The sequence below is a fragment of the Sarcophilus harrisii genome, chromosome 2 (assembly GCF_902635505.1).
Source record: "Sarcophilus harrisii chromosome 2, mSarHar1.11, whole genome shotgun sequence".
Taxonomy (NCBI): Eukaryota; Metazoa; Chordata; class Mammalia; order Dasyuromorphia; family Dasyuridae; genus Sarcophilus; species Sarcophilus harrisii.
In genome coordinates this window covers 308,440,236-308,456,056 of record NC_045427.1, presented here as the reverse complement: position 1 = coordinate 308,456,056, position 15,821 = coordinate 308,440,236, and the positions used below count along the sequence as shown (strand labels likewise).

The 15,821-nt window shown below is 38.7% G+C and overlaps 1 protein-coding gene across 1 annotated transcript in view; it reads left to right on the top strand.

The window, feature by feature from the left end:
* Positions 1-14,973, top strand: part of RGS6 (regulator of G protein signaling 6) — a 610,477-nt gene extending 595,504 nt beyond the window's left edge. The window contains 3 exon segments of the mRNA XM_031952584.1: positions 1,571-1,637; positions 11,350-11,478; positions 11,481-14,973. Of these exon segments, the coding sequence (XP_031808444.1) occupies positions 1,571-1,637; positions 11,350-11,478; positions 11,481-11,629 (345 nt within the window). The 3' untranslated portion in view covers positions 11,630-14,973.
* The last annotated feature ends 848 nt before the right edge of the window (positions 14,974-15,821 follow it).

The window sequence follows — 15,821 nt, the reverse complement described above, 5'->3', positions numbered from 1 at the left end:
GGGTCTGCTATATCTTAGTCACCTCTGATCACTTCCTTATATTTAGCCCAGTCTCTGGTTCCCTCATATCTAAATCCCTTGATGAGCTGACCCTCACGATCCATCCATGGCTATAAAAGTATTTATTTCTTGGATCATTCTATACCATGATATATTTACTAAAATATGAGCAATGCTATAATTGTCTTGTCCTTGCTGGACAGTGGGATGTTGGGGATAACATTCTAATTGACTGCTTTTGATTCATTGCCTTAAAGTCTATGGAGGTCCATCAAGAGGCTGTTTCAGCCTTTTCACTAAACTTATCCCTATTCATCTACCTTGCTTTTTCTGGTGTTAGAGTTTGCTTTGATGTCTCTAAATTTAAAAAATAGTCATGAATAAAGAAGTATGAGTCATTCAGTTTTCCACCTGAAATGTGCTAGCTACAGAACTTCTTTAAGCAGTATTTTGTTGGTAGCAGAAGACAAGTCATATCCATAAGTTGTCTTTCCCTCCATTCCCTGCCCCAGTGATCCATGTCTCTTGAAGGAATGTGAGATTGCCACTGAGGCTTGGAGGTTTTTTCCCAGCTTAGAAGAAGACAGACTATAGTGCTAAAGAAACGAACTTTGTCTTTAAGATCAGATTCCTTAAACTAATATGTATGTGGGTGTATTTCATTTTGAGGAGATAAAGAAAATACCAGTTGTTAAATTATTAAGAGGAAATATCAGTTCAATCTAAAAGATATCAGAGGAGGAGAAAAAAGATTAGAGCCATGAAGTCCTTCTAGGGACCTATAGATATATAAAACATAAATACTACTTACTATGTGCTAGGCACTGTACTATGGGGATACGAATCCAAATAAGCATGAGTGCACCTACCCTCAAGTAGATTACATTTTAATGGAGGAAAACAACATGTACATGGGAGCTAGAAGTAAGATTTGGATAGTTATTTGGTGTAGTGGATAGAGCACCAAGTGTGGATCCAGGAAAACCTCAATTCAAATCTGCCCTTAGACCTTGAGCAAATCATTCAACCTGATTGCCTCAGTTTCTTCATCTCTAAAATGAGCTGGAGAAGGAAATGAAAAATGACTTCAGTATTTTTGCCAAGGAAACTCCAGATGGGGTCACAAAGAGATAGGACAGCTGAACCACAATAAATTTATACCACTGCTATTTTTCAGGGATGGGCACCCTGGATGCCTGCACGTCAACTACATAATTGGTCATGCTTTGAAACATTGCCTGTAACATTCATATAAATGCATGCATATGTGCATGTATGCATGCATGTATCACAAATATTTGCATGTTGCATGTGTACGCAGTGCCTGCTGTGCTAGATTGAGCTATCATCCTATATGTACAGTGTATGGTGGTGAGCATACCATATATTCTATATAAGCATGAGTACCGACTATATATGCTGCTTCTGTGTGCTATAAACACCTATTATGTTTTGTGTGCTTGCTGCCTATTGGTATCAATGTAGGAGCTCCTCTAGAACAATAGCTATTCACCATTGCCATTGGATAAGTTATTCTTCACTTCCCTTCCTAAAAAAAACAATTGCATAGTGCTGCTGGCGCAGAATAAGACTGGCTACCGCGTTTCACCCCAGAGGTGGCTACCTTCCAGCAGCGGGTGAGTGATCCCTAAATCTCTTACAATCTGTCCTATGCTTTGGGATCCTTTGGATGGAAGGTGCTCTGGAAACAGAAATAATGATCAGTCAGTCTGTTGCCTCTTCTCTTCCCTCCCTGCTTCCACAGATGTGTTGCCTCACGCATTTATTCCTCTGTGTCTTGGTCTGTTTCACCATAGCTTCCTGCCCTGGTTGACACTGATGACTACTTCTCCATCTTCATAACCAAAACAGTTGCTTTGGAATGAGCTTCTTATTCAGGGTACTTGTCAAAAGATGAGTAAAGAATATCCATAACTGAGCACCAATTTAGAGTTAGAATGGATTCCAGAATTCAGCCAGTCACCAAGTTGGAAGGGACCTTAGAGGCCCTTGGAGGTCCAGCCTCCTCATTTTACAGATGAAAAGCCTGAAAACAGAGTTCAAGTGGCTTTATCCAAAGTCACACAATAGCAGGATCAGGTTCTCAGGCTCCAAATCCATTATTCTAAAATACCATTCATTGAGATCACTTGATACCTTTCCCATCCACTCCACTAACAAAGCCAGATAGAGAAGTCCATCCACTTATGGAATATCTTTCAAATTCAGTAACTTCCCCCTTCACCATCATTGCTCTAGTAAGGATTCAAGATTCCTCTGTCAAGTGAAACAGAATAAAATCCTATGGGAATAAAGATCCCTGTTCCTTTCTGTTGGATTGTCAACAAGATGAGCTTTTGAGATTCATTGCTTTTTCCTTTTAGAATCAAGGGGAATTGTGACAACTCTTTAGGATGGCTTTGTAGGAAATGTACAAAATCAAGAAAGATCATCCAAATGATTTAAGATTAAGAAACTGTTTGCTTTGAAGCATCCCTTTAAAAATGCTATGTTAAGGACCACCCCTCCACAAACACACACTCCATGCTACCACTGAGGTAGATGGTAGATGCTAAATTGATCTGGGAAAAATAGGGAAGGGGTGGGAACTCTATCCTAGATATGTTTGTGCCCAAAGGGATGTTAATACGAACTGTTGTTTCCTATCAAAGTTTGATGCTTCACTGAGCTTCAGCAAGATGACCTTGACCTTTTCTTGGGAGACGGCCCTTCTAGTTCTCAAAGAGGGAAACTGCAGGAGGGCTGGCTAACAAGAAACCCAGGAGCTACACACATGCTCGGGTGATGCACATCCTAATAGATTGTGAGCATGTGGGAAAGGTAAAGGATATCCCACTGGGTTCTGGGAAAATTCCATTTTGCCAAACCTTGCATAATGAACTGAGGATCCCTAAGATAAGTGGCTGCCTTTTTGGTGTTTTTCAGAAAGTTTCAGGAAACACAACATATAATAAGAGATAGTAAATTTGCCTCAGAGCTTGAATTTAACTCCTTACTCTGACCTAGAATACCATAAGACCCTGGGACTAGTCAATGAATGTGTATGCATTTCTGCACACAAATGTAAGAAAGTTTCCTCTTCAGGAGTTCCATATATCCATGAAATCCCAGGTCCAATCCCTAACCTTATCCTTCTTATGAATGAATTCAAGTTGCAATCTTTTCAGCAGCTCAATTCAGGAATTCCTCTAATATCATAGGTGAGAATAGCAGAGAATATTTTGCTAAAGCCACAACTGAAAAGAGCTGCCATATTTCTTCAACAGTATTAATGTCTAGCTCCTCCCTGATGACTCAAACCTTCAGCATCAAAGTAATTCTTAGAATGGAAAATCTGGAAATAATGGGACACAGGAAGACCCTGTCACAAAAAGTCTCTTATGACTAAAACCCTTTATTAAATTAGTTGCCTTTTTTGTCACATTAAGTTCTCTGGTGAGAGCTCTCTGGTCTGCTGTTTAAGTTAAACTTCTTTTATGAGAGTCAGGTAGTACAGTGGACAGACAACTACTCCTGAAGTCAGGAATATCTGACTTGAAATCCGGCTTCAGACATTAGCTATATGACCCTGGGCAGGCTACTTAACCTTTGCATGCCTCAGTTTCCTCATAAAAGAGATGATAATAGCTCTTATCTCCCAAAGTTATTGTGAGATCATATTTGAAAAGCACTAATTGTTTGAATTGTTTGAAAAGTTCTAATTGTTATCAAATTTGATAAGATTTACTACCAAAACGGGGGGGAAAGAGGAGAAAAAGGAACATTATCTATTTTTTAAGTCCAATGGGTTTTTTTTATTTTTCCACTCTTTTTTATTGCATTAATACATTCTGAAATAAAACAAACATTTCCATAAAAGATGATTATACATGAAACTGCAACTCTATTATGCACAATTTGCTATTCCTTTCAAATATATAATGCCATTTATTCTTGATGAGAGACATAAGAGGAAAGAGGCCTAAGGAGTAGGTAACTGGTAGTAGCTGATGAAACATCAGAACTGCCAGGCAAATGTAGTCTACAAGGAACATGCTGGGTCTTGCTTTCCTGCCTTTTTTATTGCAAGGTCTCACTTGGAAGATGAGCACTGGGTTTTCAGTTAGGAAACCTGGGTCTAGCCTCTGCTTGATCTCTTGCTAGTCATGTGACCTTGGGGCAGAGCTCCTTCCAAGTCTGTTTTTTCCTCCTAAAATAAGCATAATGATACATCAGCTACCTTACAGAGTTAGTGTGAGAATATCAGCTTGGAAACAATAAAACACAAGAAATAACATGATTGTCAGATTTCTTTGGGCACACTTGGGAGGCAGGGAGGAAAGAAGGTTCCTACTCCCTGACAAAAGCTGACCCAGAGGGTCAGCCTTTGAAAAGAGTAACCTTGAGTGTGAGGGAGAAGATAGGGAGGGAGATGGCTCAGTGTAGCCTATACAAAGCAGAAAAATGGTAGACACACCAAGAGCTACCAGTAAGAAGTTCTTTTGGCTCATTAGGAAATAGCTGAGTCAAACAGATGATGCAGCAAGGTTCATCACATTGAAGTTCCAAGGCATTATGAGATTTGTCCCTTTCCTCCTATCAGACTCAGAAATCAATTTATGTATGTTATTAAGGACATTCAGATTCCCTCTGAGATTATGGGACCAGACATAGATAGATAGATAGATAGATAGATAACTACTGATCTATTTGATTATGATAGATAATGTTTCACAGATTAACTGGTCTTGTTAGTTAGTCCCATCCCCTGTTCCTCCCTTTCCCCTTTAAATAGACATATACTCAGTGAATATTCTTCTACCTCAGGGCCATAGCAGGTTGGATCCTTCTGCTTTTCCCATTACCCAATGACATTTATATAACCATATTTACTCCTCCTTTGGCATGAGGAGTGAGAGAAATATGATGAAGACTTCAAATATAACCTACCTGAGGCTGTGTCTTGAGTGTTGGCTATATATAAGTTTATGGCTCAGAAAATGGGTAAGGCATCCTGACCTACCCCAAGATGAGCTCATTCTTATCTTATGCCCATTGCCATTACATATGTTTTAGGACCAAGGCTTGCCTACCTCCCTAACTAATGATGGATCTTGCTTGAAGACATCCATCTTCCTTAGGTAACCTGTTGCTTCATGGATTTGACCAAATCAAAGAAAGCTCTCAAAGGCCTGCTTTGGGTGGTTTAAAAAAAAAAAAGCTATTCTGAAGGTTGAAAGAATGATAGGTTACCTAAGTAATGTAAATAAACATTCTGATAAGCCTGCTTATGTGGTTTGGGAGAGAAACTCCCAGAAAATGATCTGGAGATAACTAATATGTCAGATGTCATATATAGATATCAAAATGTACATAGTCTGTTATATAGTCAGTTCAGTCACATTAACCAAAGTATTTGAAGGATTTTTATTTTTGACCACACATGATTTCCTATAAATTCAATTTAATTTTAATTTATATGAATTTTTTTGTGTCCCTTGATTTTCTATTCCCTAGTATTTTCTTCTCCCTCCTCCAGTGGATTATTTAAAGGCTCTTTTTCACATAAAATTTAGTTTTCTTGTTTTATGCTTATAACATATCTACTTGTGGAAAAATCTAATAAAGAGAATTTTTTAAAACCGAATTAAAATTCTCAGTAGCTATTGAGAGATCAGAAGACTTGGTAAGAGCAAGAGAGCAAAATCTAGACCATACAAACAAAATTTGTCAAATTGCTACCCCATCATTACTCTGGTATCTGTGCTTCAAAGAGACAGCACCTTTCTAAAAATATAGGATTCAATATAAGACATTCCCCCCAGCCAGATCTTCAAAGAGTATCCCCTACAGTTCTTCTCAAACCCAAGTCTTGATCTAGCTGCTATGAGGCCAAACCACAATCATTACCATAGTCTTTTCATGGGTAAAATAGTAACATCATCACCCAACATCTACTGTATTTAATTAAGATATTAGATAAATCATATGAGATAGTAGATATGAAAGCACACTGAAATAGAGAGTACTATAGAAAGAAATGGCTGCATTGTTTTAATAATAAATGTGCATAGTCCTCTTCTAGTCACAAGCCTAGATGGAACCACTATAGATCATTTAATTCAATCACTTTTTCCTAAACAACTCCAAAAAAATGAAATGTCCTCTCTCTCCTCAAGCCTTTTTAAAAATAAATTTTGGCCTTTTTTGTTTTTATATCACCTGAATTTCCCACCTTATCACTCCCACTTCCAGAGAACCATTCCTTATAATAAAGAATTTTTAAAAGGAAGGGGAAAATGCTTAGGAAGATTAACCAACATAAAAAAAAATTGAAGTATAATTCCATTACAGAGTTCTACAATAATATTTCCTTTTAGGAATTAATTATGGTTCTTTGATCAACATTTTAACATTCAATGTTCCATGCCTATTATCCCCCAACTCTGTAAAGCAACATATCCCATATTTTTGCTTTGTTTCCCCAAGTCTTTCATTGCTCATTGAGGAAGACATTTTTATGACTTCCTTAGTCAAAAACTCACTAATGTAAAATTACCATCATAACAAAATTTCCCCTGCTTTCATTTGATTTTATTTCTTTCATCAGTAGAGGGAATTAGAAACAAATACCCCACACACAAACCATTCTTCAAGACTGCAGCAGACTGTCTTTTTTCCTTGTCTTTACCAAGTCTCAGCTTCCCCAAGTCATCCAACTTTGCCTCTCTGTTTTTGCTGTCTTCTGCAAAAATTGTGATGATTTCCATCCTTCCAAAGCCATGTGAGAATCCTGTGCAAATGTGAATGTTTTATTTCTATACATGGATATCTTATAATTATGCGACAGTCACTCCTTGAGCTTCTAACTTTCTGACTATTGAAGTCACTTGTTGATTAAACCCAACACACATTCTTTTGCTGAAACAAATAAGAAAGAAATGGGAAGGGGGTTGGGAAACTCCCCGTTCTTTCAAACTGAGCTTTCAGCAAAGAAAAAATTTTAGTAGCAAGTGAAAAATGCCTCAGTAGCACAAGAGGATATCATGATTCCCAAGTCACTTAGTTTTGGGGGAAAAATAAAAGGAAGGGGAAAAAAGTGGGAATGGGGAAGGAGGAGGAGGAGGAGGAAAGGAAAGAAGAAAAAAGTGTTTCATATTGAATAGATTAATAGCAATTACTTTTCCTGATCCTAGAAATTTGGAATAGGTTCCCAAATCAATAGCAGGGAGGAGTAGGCAAAAAAAAAAAAAAAAAAAAAGAATAGAATTTATCTCCAAATTATGATAAAGCATCTAAAAAAGAAGAGGATTTAAAAATTTCCAAGAGATGATTGAGGCAAAGATTGCATTCTGCTTTTAAACAATTTAAATTTAACTACTCTTCTTACTAAGCCACATTGAGCCAGAGGCCATGGTCACATCCTGGACATAGTCCCAAAGTTCAACCAATATCTGTTCTTACAATTTTCCATAGAACCCTATCCCCAGTGAAAAGCCCTCAGGTAAGTAGCAGGAGCTCTGGGTCACCTGACCAGTGCATGCTTTATTGATTAATGTCTGAAAGTGAAATGAACAGAATCAAAGCATGTTAAACAGCATGTTGATTTTTTTTAAACACACAATGTGCACAAAAGGGGAATCCTTCCCTTTTTGTGTGTGTGCCTTTAAAGAAGATAATAAATATAAGAACTGCATGACCTTCTAGGCCCCTAGTCATAAAGACAAGACAGTCATAATACCGAGGGGATCTCTCTGGTATGTGGAACACTAGTCAAACGTGGATAAGAATGAAATGGGTGTTAGTGAACACAGCACAAAGCACATGGGCCATGAAATTAAAGGTTCCTGAATTCTGTTGAATTACATTTGCCAAGTCTATTGGATGTGGAAAAAAAAAAACACTTTGTCTACACAGAAAGATATAGTCACATGATATCTCTGGGACTTACCTTGCCTATCTGAGCTTTTAATCTTAGTATTCCATTTCATTTCAAGATCATCTGCTAGAGGCATCCTCTCTTCCTCCTTAGCTAGCATCCATTAGTAGTTCAGCTGATCCCTTAGGCTGGTCTGGCTGCATTGCTTTGGGCATCAAGAGATGCTCTGGACTGACTTATAAAAAGATTTCTCCCTTCCTTCCTCACCCCCATCCTGAGATTCTGTGTCTATTTAAGAGCCAGACGTGTGTAGAATGTACCAAATCTGACTTTAGGGCTTGTCCTTCATTAATGCTAAAAAAAATTAGGAAAGAGAAGGGGAAAGAACACAGTTCAAAAAAGGCCATATTGGAAGTTCTTGTGGTTACTATAGAATGAAAAGGCCTCGTAGCAAGGAGCCCTGTGACTCTGTAAGATTCATCTTGGTAACAGCTTGTTTGAACATGAATGGTTCCCATAGGCAGGGGGCAGCTGTCATTAATGAGAAGTGACTTTGATCTTTGGTGAACTCCTTAGGAATCTTATTCCTTTAGAGAGAAAACAACTAATGAACAAGCTTAATGACCTACTTCCTTTCCTTTAACCCTATGGCAGGCACCTTAGCAATACCTGTGGGAAGATTGAGCAGCAACTACTCTGCTGGAGATGCTCTATCCATCTGCAGGCAGCATTGGTCAATGAGCTGAAATGGGCAATGCTACTATTTCCAGCATACTTGTTCCCCCTAAAATCACTATGTTGTTTTTATTGTTGTTGCTTAACAACATAGCTGAAACTTGAGAGAGAAGGTGACAGACAGGATGATGGAAGCAAAAATAACCAAATACACTATAATCGGTTATGAAAACAAACTTAGAATATCTTCCATTGGATGCTACTCTTAACCTTATCTTCAGGAACTGGGCTAGCTGTGGGTTTTAATAAACAAATGGAGACTCAGAGAGGGAAGAACTCTAAAATTTCAAATTTCAAATTCACTTATCATAAGGGGTGGGGGAAGAGTTGGTAGCATACCTTTCAAACCTGAGCCTACTGAAACAGTAAGAAAGACTTAATTTCAAACGCCACCCCAGATACTACTAATCATTTGACCTCTGCCTGCCTCAGTTTCCTCAACTGTGAAATAGGAATAATAATTGCCTCTCAAAGTTGTGTCATAAGGATCAAATGAAACAATATAAAATAATTCACAATCCTTAAAGTGCTATGAATGCTAGCTATTGTTATAATTATCTGGAAATAAGGGGCTCTCAATCCTTAGTAAGCAGAAGCGCTGTTACAATGTTTCTTACTCTATTACACTCATCTGTATCTATCTTTTATTAAGTATCTATGATTTTTTTCATATCTGCCAATTAAATTGGAGAACCAAATACCAAATAGGGCACTCCCAGAATACAGACATTTGGGGATATGATGAGAAATTTTATTCCAGGGCTGGTCGATAAATAGGAAGGGAGCATAAGGTAAGGAAGAGAAGATTCTTAGTTACCTGACAATGAGCAGACCAATATGGAGCTGTTGGTAATAGGTTTGCCTTTTGTCTTAGCAATCTTCAGAAAATACAAACAATAAGTAAATATTCTATCCTTATAAACCTCTAGGATAAATTTCATAGCCTCATAGAATTTAGAACATTCTATCAAGGAAAATCTTTCATACATCCAAGGACATGGTAGCAAATGTTTAAAATCCTGCTGTTTATGAGAGAAAGGACAAATGAAACCCTTTTTTAAGGCAGTCAGGGTTAAGTAAATTTCCCAGGACCACAGAGCTGGTAAGTATCTAAAGCTAGATTTGGACTCAAGTACTATTGACTCTAGGTTCAGTGGTCTGTCTTACTGCCTTGGGGCTTACTGCTCCATGAGACACTTTTAAAGCTTAAACTTCATTGTCCAACCTGTTCTTCCATTGCTTCCTTAAATCTAGAATGTCAACAAAATAATAAATCAAGCTCTAATTTGTAGGGTTTGTTCATTTCCAAGATATAAATGCTTACATTGAAATTTTAACAATTAGATTATATACACCTCTGATTATATTCTCCCTAAATTTATCTTGCCATAAATTAAGCATGGTGTACCTGATGAATCAAAAACCTGATGCTGAATCATCTGGCAAAGCAGAAATGGGGAAAATCAAACAAGGAATTACAGTTTCAGAAAGTGTCAATATCAACAGTAGGCAAACTACTGGACCAAATACAGAGAAGCTTGTGAGCATCTACACTGGTCTTTCCTTGAGAAAAATAGAACAGATAATACCATCCTAGGGTCAACAAGACTACACACAATGTAGATATATTTTTAAATATAGACCAATTGATCATTGGTACTTCTCTTGTATTCCCAATCAGAGCAATCTTCCTTTGAGTATATCTGATTTAACCTGCAAGGAGTTGTACCCTCACACCCATTCAGAAAAGAACAAGCCATGTAACGCAAGGAGTCCTAACTAAATTGGTCTTATGTGTTCCTAGAAGCATCACTTGGGAATCTGGGGCTGATTTTATTATTGTTTGTTTTTTCAATTTTAAAAAGGGACTGCTATAAAGAGTTTGATCAAGTCTTGTGCAGAAGCCACTGTTGGGATTGAAAACATTTATAGTATATAAGGATATCCCCATTACCAGATGGGTAGACAACTAATTCATCAGGAATTGTTCTAGGCAAAGAACAACCAGTGCTCCTCTAAGTATTACAAGAGTCACGATTACTGATTTAAAACCTTTTCATGGTGTATGCATCTAGTTCATTGTCTCTTCCCAACCAGCTGGGAAAAAATAATCTGTGGCTTCCAAGCAGGAAGCTCCATCACCACCTTGGAACCAAACTGTATATGCCCAGTTCCAAGCAACTGTATATGCTCTAATCTATCTACCTTCTACCTCCTGCTTCATACCAAAGAGCTTACTTCTTACTGGGTTTTGTTTTCTTTTTTTAGAATATGTGATGTGATATTTGTCATTTCCCAACAATCCCCATTTTCAGCACAACTCTGTCACCTGTCTCAATACTTCCCATCTAATTCCCTTGACTAAAATCAAATTGTAGGGTAGTCCACAGATATTAAAACTCTGACTTGATGATTAAAGAGCCTCCTTTCACGGGTAAGTAAGATCCTGTATAGTCGTAATTTCTTCCCCCTTGCACTAGCACTTTCAGAGCACCATTCACAGGCTCTCACCACCCCTGGGTTCACCCAGATCTATCCAGTGTCCCAGTGGAGAGTAAAGCTTACATATGAATCCTTCCAAACTTGGAGGTTCCCATGTGAACATGCTCCTCCCATGGAAGGTGGTGGGCAGAGTGATTGTTTCTGTTGCCGGTATAGAACTGACGCCTGCTTGTCTGTCTGTCTATCTGTCTGTCTGTGCATATGTGTGTGTTTGTCGATTGTCCTTCTTGCAGGGAAAGTCACTAGTGGGCAAGCGCCTCACGGGCCTGATGCAGTCCTCCTGACAGTTCCGCCAGCTGAGACGGCAGCCGCTGACCACGTGGGCGGGCGGCGCCGCTCCACATCTGCAGAAAGACTAACCTTAAGGGGCGATTTGATTACTGTGAAAGAAAAGGAGTGAGGGGGAGAAGGGAGGTTGAGGAAAGGAGTATGTGCCTAGAACTGGATGGGGTGGAAAATGCAGAAGAGAAAAAGAAACCAACCGCAGAGCTGCAGAGATGCCGCTTTATATAGTTTACATCAACATTTTCTTACCTGTATAGCTTTGTTATGACACTCCGTTCCCTAAGAGGTCCTTGTTTCTTCTCACCTGAATTAAGGGAAGAATGCCTCACTGTGAACAGAGGGTTTGGCAGGGCCAAAGTTTTCCTGCTAAGACTTATTACTTGCTATCATTATCATTATTATTGTTACTACTGTTATTATTATTATTACTACTACTACTGTCCAAAATATCCTTCCTTATGGGAAAAGAGAGAAAGGAGAGCTAGGCTGAGCACAATCAGTATTAATTACCATTCTCCCTTTTCTCTGGCACACCCACAACTCTAATAGGCATAAGCCTGCTACTGTCACAATCACATCTCCGCCCCCATCCATCCCCCATTTGTGGCTACCTAGGTACAATAAAATAGTCACCAGAAGCTGCTTCCACTTAAGAAGTATGATTCATTTCTTCTGCACTTTGAAAGCACTCTAGGGGTTCCCTTCCCCCATCCCTTCAAGCCCTTCACTCCCCCTCAGACAGACTTAGAGAAAATGCTCTGATTGCCTTTCTCCTTAGTTGTCTCCTGGTCCGGAGAAATCAAAGCATCCATGATTCCTTCTACAGAGAAAAAGAGCATCAGTGCATAAAGAAGAGCCACAGATTTGTTATTTAAGGCTTGAAAGACTTGTCATTTTATCACTTACTTCTTACAATTGTTCCAAGTATATTCCCTCCCACTTTATTCAGAGATTAAGGTCTGGAAAGAACTCTGGGGATACTGGATTTCTCCAGGTTTCACCAATCTAAGAGAAAGATGAAAAGAGGAGAAAAGTCTTAGTCTAGGGCAGTCAACTGGATATTTGACTGGCCAACAATTCCTCAACTTGGTTTGTATATGGTCAAATTTCTCAATAAGAACTCAGATATGCCCAGAAACAGCACTAGTGGCAAAGGAATTGTCAGTACTCACATAGCACATCTCAAAATTGTACTGTATACATAAGAAGTGCAGAAAATGATATAAACAATAATATCAATTATTTGGTGAGAAAACTAAACTAACATGGACAAACTGGGTCTAGATTTCTTTACAATCTCTATCCTCCCTGGATGTCTGTCATCAACTACCATTTACCAGAGTGGCACTGCTCCCTACTGACCCCCAGATAAAACTATTGATAAATCTGTAGCCCAGTAAGACCATGTTTTTCCAAGTCAATTGCTCAATCATCTCTAATTTACTTTCTGCCACATCTTTTTAGATATCATAAACAAAAAGTAGTAGAAATAAAAATGATTTATCATTGGTAATGTCTTGATTCACATAAAGCAATTTTTAGTACTTACTTAAGTAAATACTAAAGTACTTACTTAAGTACCTTAAGTAAGAATACATTCAGACTTCACACACCACCACCACTGGTCCTCAAATCTGATTTGTTCCTTTTTTCATTTCTGGCCCAAAATGCTGAATCAGTTCCCTGTAATGGATTTTACTTTATCCTGCCAAATCTTAGGCATTACAGCCTTCCATCTTCCATGTCTGAGCTGTCATGGACATTGGCAAGTTTCTAGTTTCCAGTCTTGCTGTACCTCAGTTTCTCTTACCTGTAAAATGGTGAAAAAATATTTGCTCCCATTTGGTGGGCTTAGTGGGAAATTATGCAATAATTACAAACATTCTCAGAGCGCCAAATTTAGTCAGGAAGTGGATGAATTTGGGTCAGGCTACCTGGATACTTGTTTCACATGTGGTAGATTGCCAAAAGGGGCCACCAGTTCAATGGCCCCAAGGTATACCCGGCATCAGAGAATGAGTAGAACAAAATTATAAAAATTATGGAGTCTGGGATATAGAAGCAAAAATGGGTCCCTTCCTGGAATTTTCTATAGGGATTAGCCCCAAATAATTTAGATACTGCATGCCCTGTCCTTGAGCTTAACTGTGGGAAAGGCCACAGGGTCCTTTTATATTCTTATGTGTGCATGAACTGCTTGAGGCACATAATCTACTTTAGCTTTTGACACCATCCCTCCCATCTTACTGCTTTTTACACCCTACTTGCTCTCACATACAACTAACTATTTCTGAGTCCAGCCAGAGAGCTGCTAGCATGTCCCCTAGGTCTCAAAGCATAGCACATTGCCTCCATTTCCTTGATAGGTCATCAGGAGCAAAAAGAACTTGCTAGTGACAAAGGAAAGCTTTGAAAGTGGAAATGCTAAGGGTGAATCAGAGAAGTCCTCCACAATTGGTCCCTGAGCACAGGCACTACGGATCTCTTTTCTCAAGCCCCAGGTGACTTGCTTACTATAAATTGTGTTTCCTGGCACTTTTCCATGGCTCTAAAATGGACTTTTCAGGTTATGTTGTCATCAGGATTATGTGTTCTCTATTGAAATCAAAACTCATTGGATGGATAAGATTCTCTAACCTGAATTCGCGCTCTCAGGCATCATTGCTGAATTTTGCCAGGCCCTTGAGAGACTTGCTGGAGTCTCAGTTAAGGACAGCTGGCCTCCAATAGTTGTGAATTCAGCACATTTGAGAAAGTTCCTTAGACCTCCAAGGTAAAGGAAAGGTCAACCAAGATTCTCAAAGTAAGTGGTTTGGGTTCCTTGAGTGAATTTATGATGGATGTTATACCCCTCCTAAGGCGGGAAAGATACCAAAACATCTAAAAATTGTTGAGCTATATGGCAGGTTCCCAAAGGTAGCATATGGGTCGCCACTGCAGAATGCAGTGCAAAGTCAACATGGGAATGCTAGTTCTAGAATGAAGCTATATCCACAGTGTCTCGCCTTAGACCAGTCCCTCCATTAGCCTGATCTCTATGTTTTTCCAGAGCCCCTGTAGTGTAGAACCAGACCAGAATTAAAACACATTTCTTATTGACTCTTTTCTATCTTCTTCATCCCTACCTTCAGTGAGAGCACTGAATATACTCACTGGGCCCAAACTATGAAAACCCTGTGCTAGGGTAGGTGTGGTACCTTATAGCATGGAATACCAAGGCAGTGTCAAAAGAAACAACCTCCACCCAGGAGAAAAAGTAAATTCCCAGGATGTCAGTGAACTAAGCAAAATTTCCAGGATAAAAGTATACATACATTTACTTTCTCCAGTAGGGACAAAATAGAAAAAGCATAGGTTACCAACAGGCAAATTCCTAATTTCTTCTGGCATAATTCCATTGCAGGCAATACAATACCAATGATTGCAGGCAATACCAACACAATACAATGACATTTATTAATTACATACTAGGTAGAGAACATTGTATTGGATACTGGAGGAAGTATTAAATTTAAATAAGATACCATTCCTACCTTTAAAAATCTTACAGTCTAGTAGAAGGATAGGTAAGATACACATAGAAGTACATTTAATACATATTTCATGATCAACACATTAGAGAAGTATAAAAAACATGCTTTGAAAGGTCTAGGGGAGAAAGATAATTTCCAACAAAAGAAATCACAGAAGGTTCTTGGGGAAGATGATATTTGAGTTGGGCTCCAAAAGATCAGTAGGAATACAAGGCATCAGTTAATATGCTCCTCTGAGCTAAGTAAGTGAGGAGTCTCCAGGCATCCAGAAACTGTTTAGCAGACAGCTAAACAGATATTGGTGAGAACTAGCAACAAAGTAGGACCAGACAATCTGAATGCATTTCCCACAGCTACAGACCAATATAATCAATATCCTCCATTGGCTGGGAATTTGTTAAAAATATCCTGAGCTCTCTATCAAAACCAGAGCCCTTGTTGTGAGACTCCAAGTTTCTGGGTGTACTCCAGGGAACCCAATACATGCCCTGGCAATAAACCTCTTCCTAGTCAGTAAACTTGGTATGTTCAAACTACCTCACCTCCTAGCTGATACACTAGGAAACTACCATCTGCTTACTTCTTTCCTTTTGAATCTGTTTCTCTCCTGTGCCCCCTTCATATGCATGAATTTTCAAAAGCTACTTCTGAGATCCATGCAGGGAGAATAGAAAGAGACTAGAGACTTTAAGCTCTCTCATTCTCTCTTCAGAAAAGTTTCACAATGCTTCCTGTTCCCACTGAGCCATTATAATAAATGACAATTAAGATGGTGTTCAAGTTATCTAGGCAAGAGTAGTAATGTGCCCCTCAAAAGTCAAGCATTAATAAACACCATGGTCTGTAGTATGGACAAGTAGTAGCAAACAATGCAATATTCACCCGAC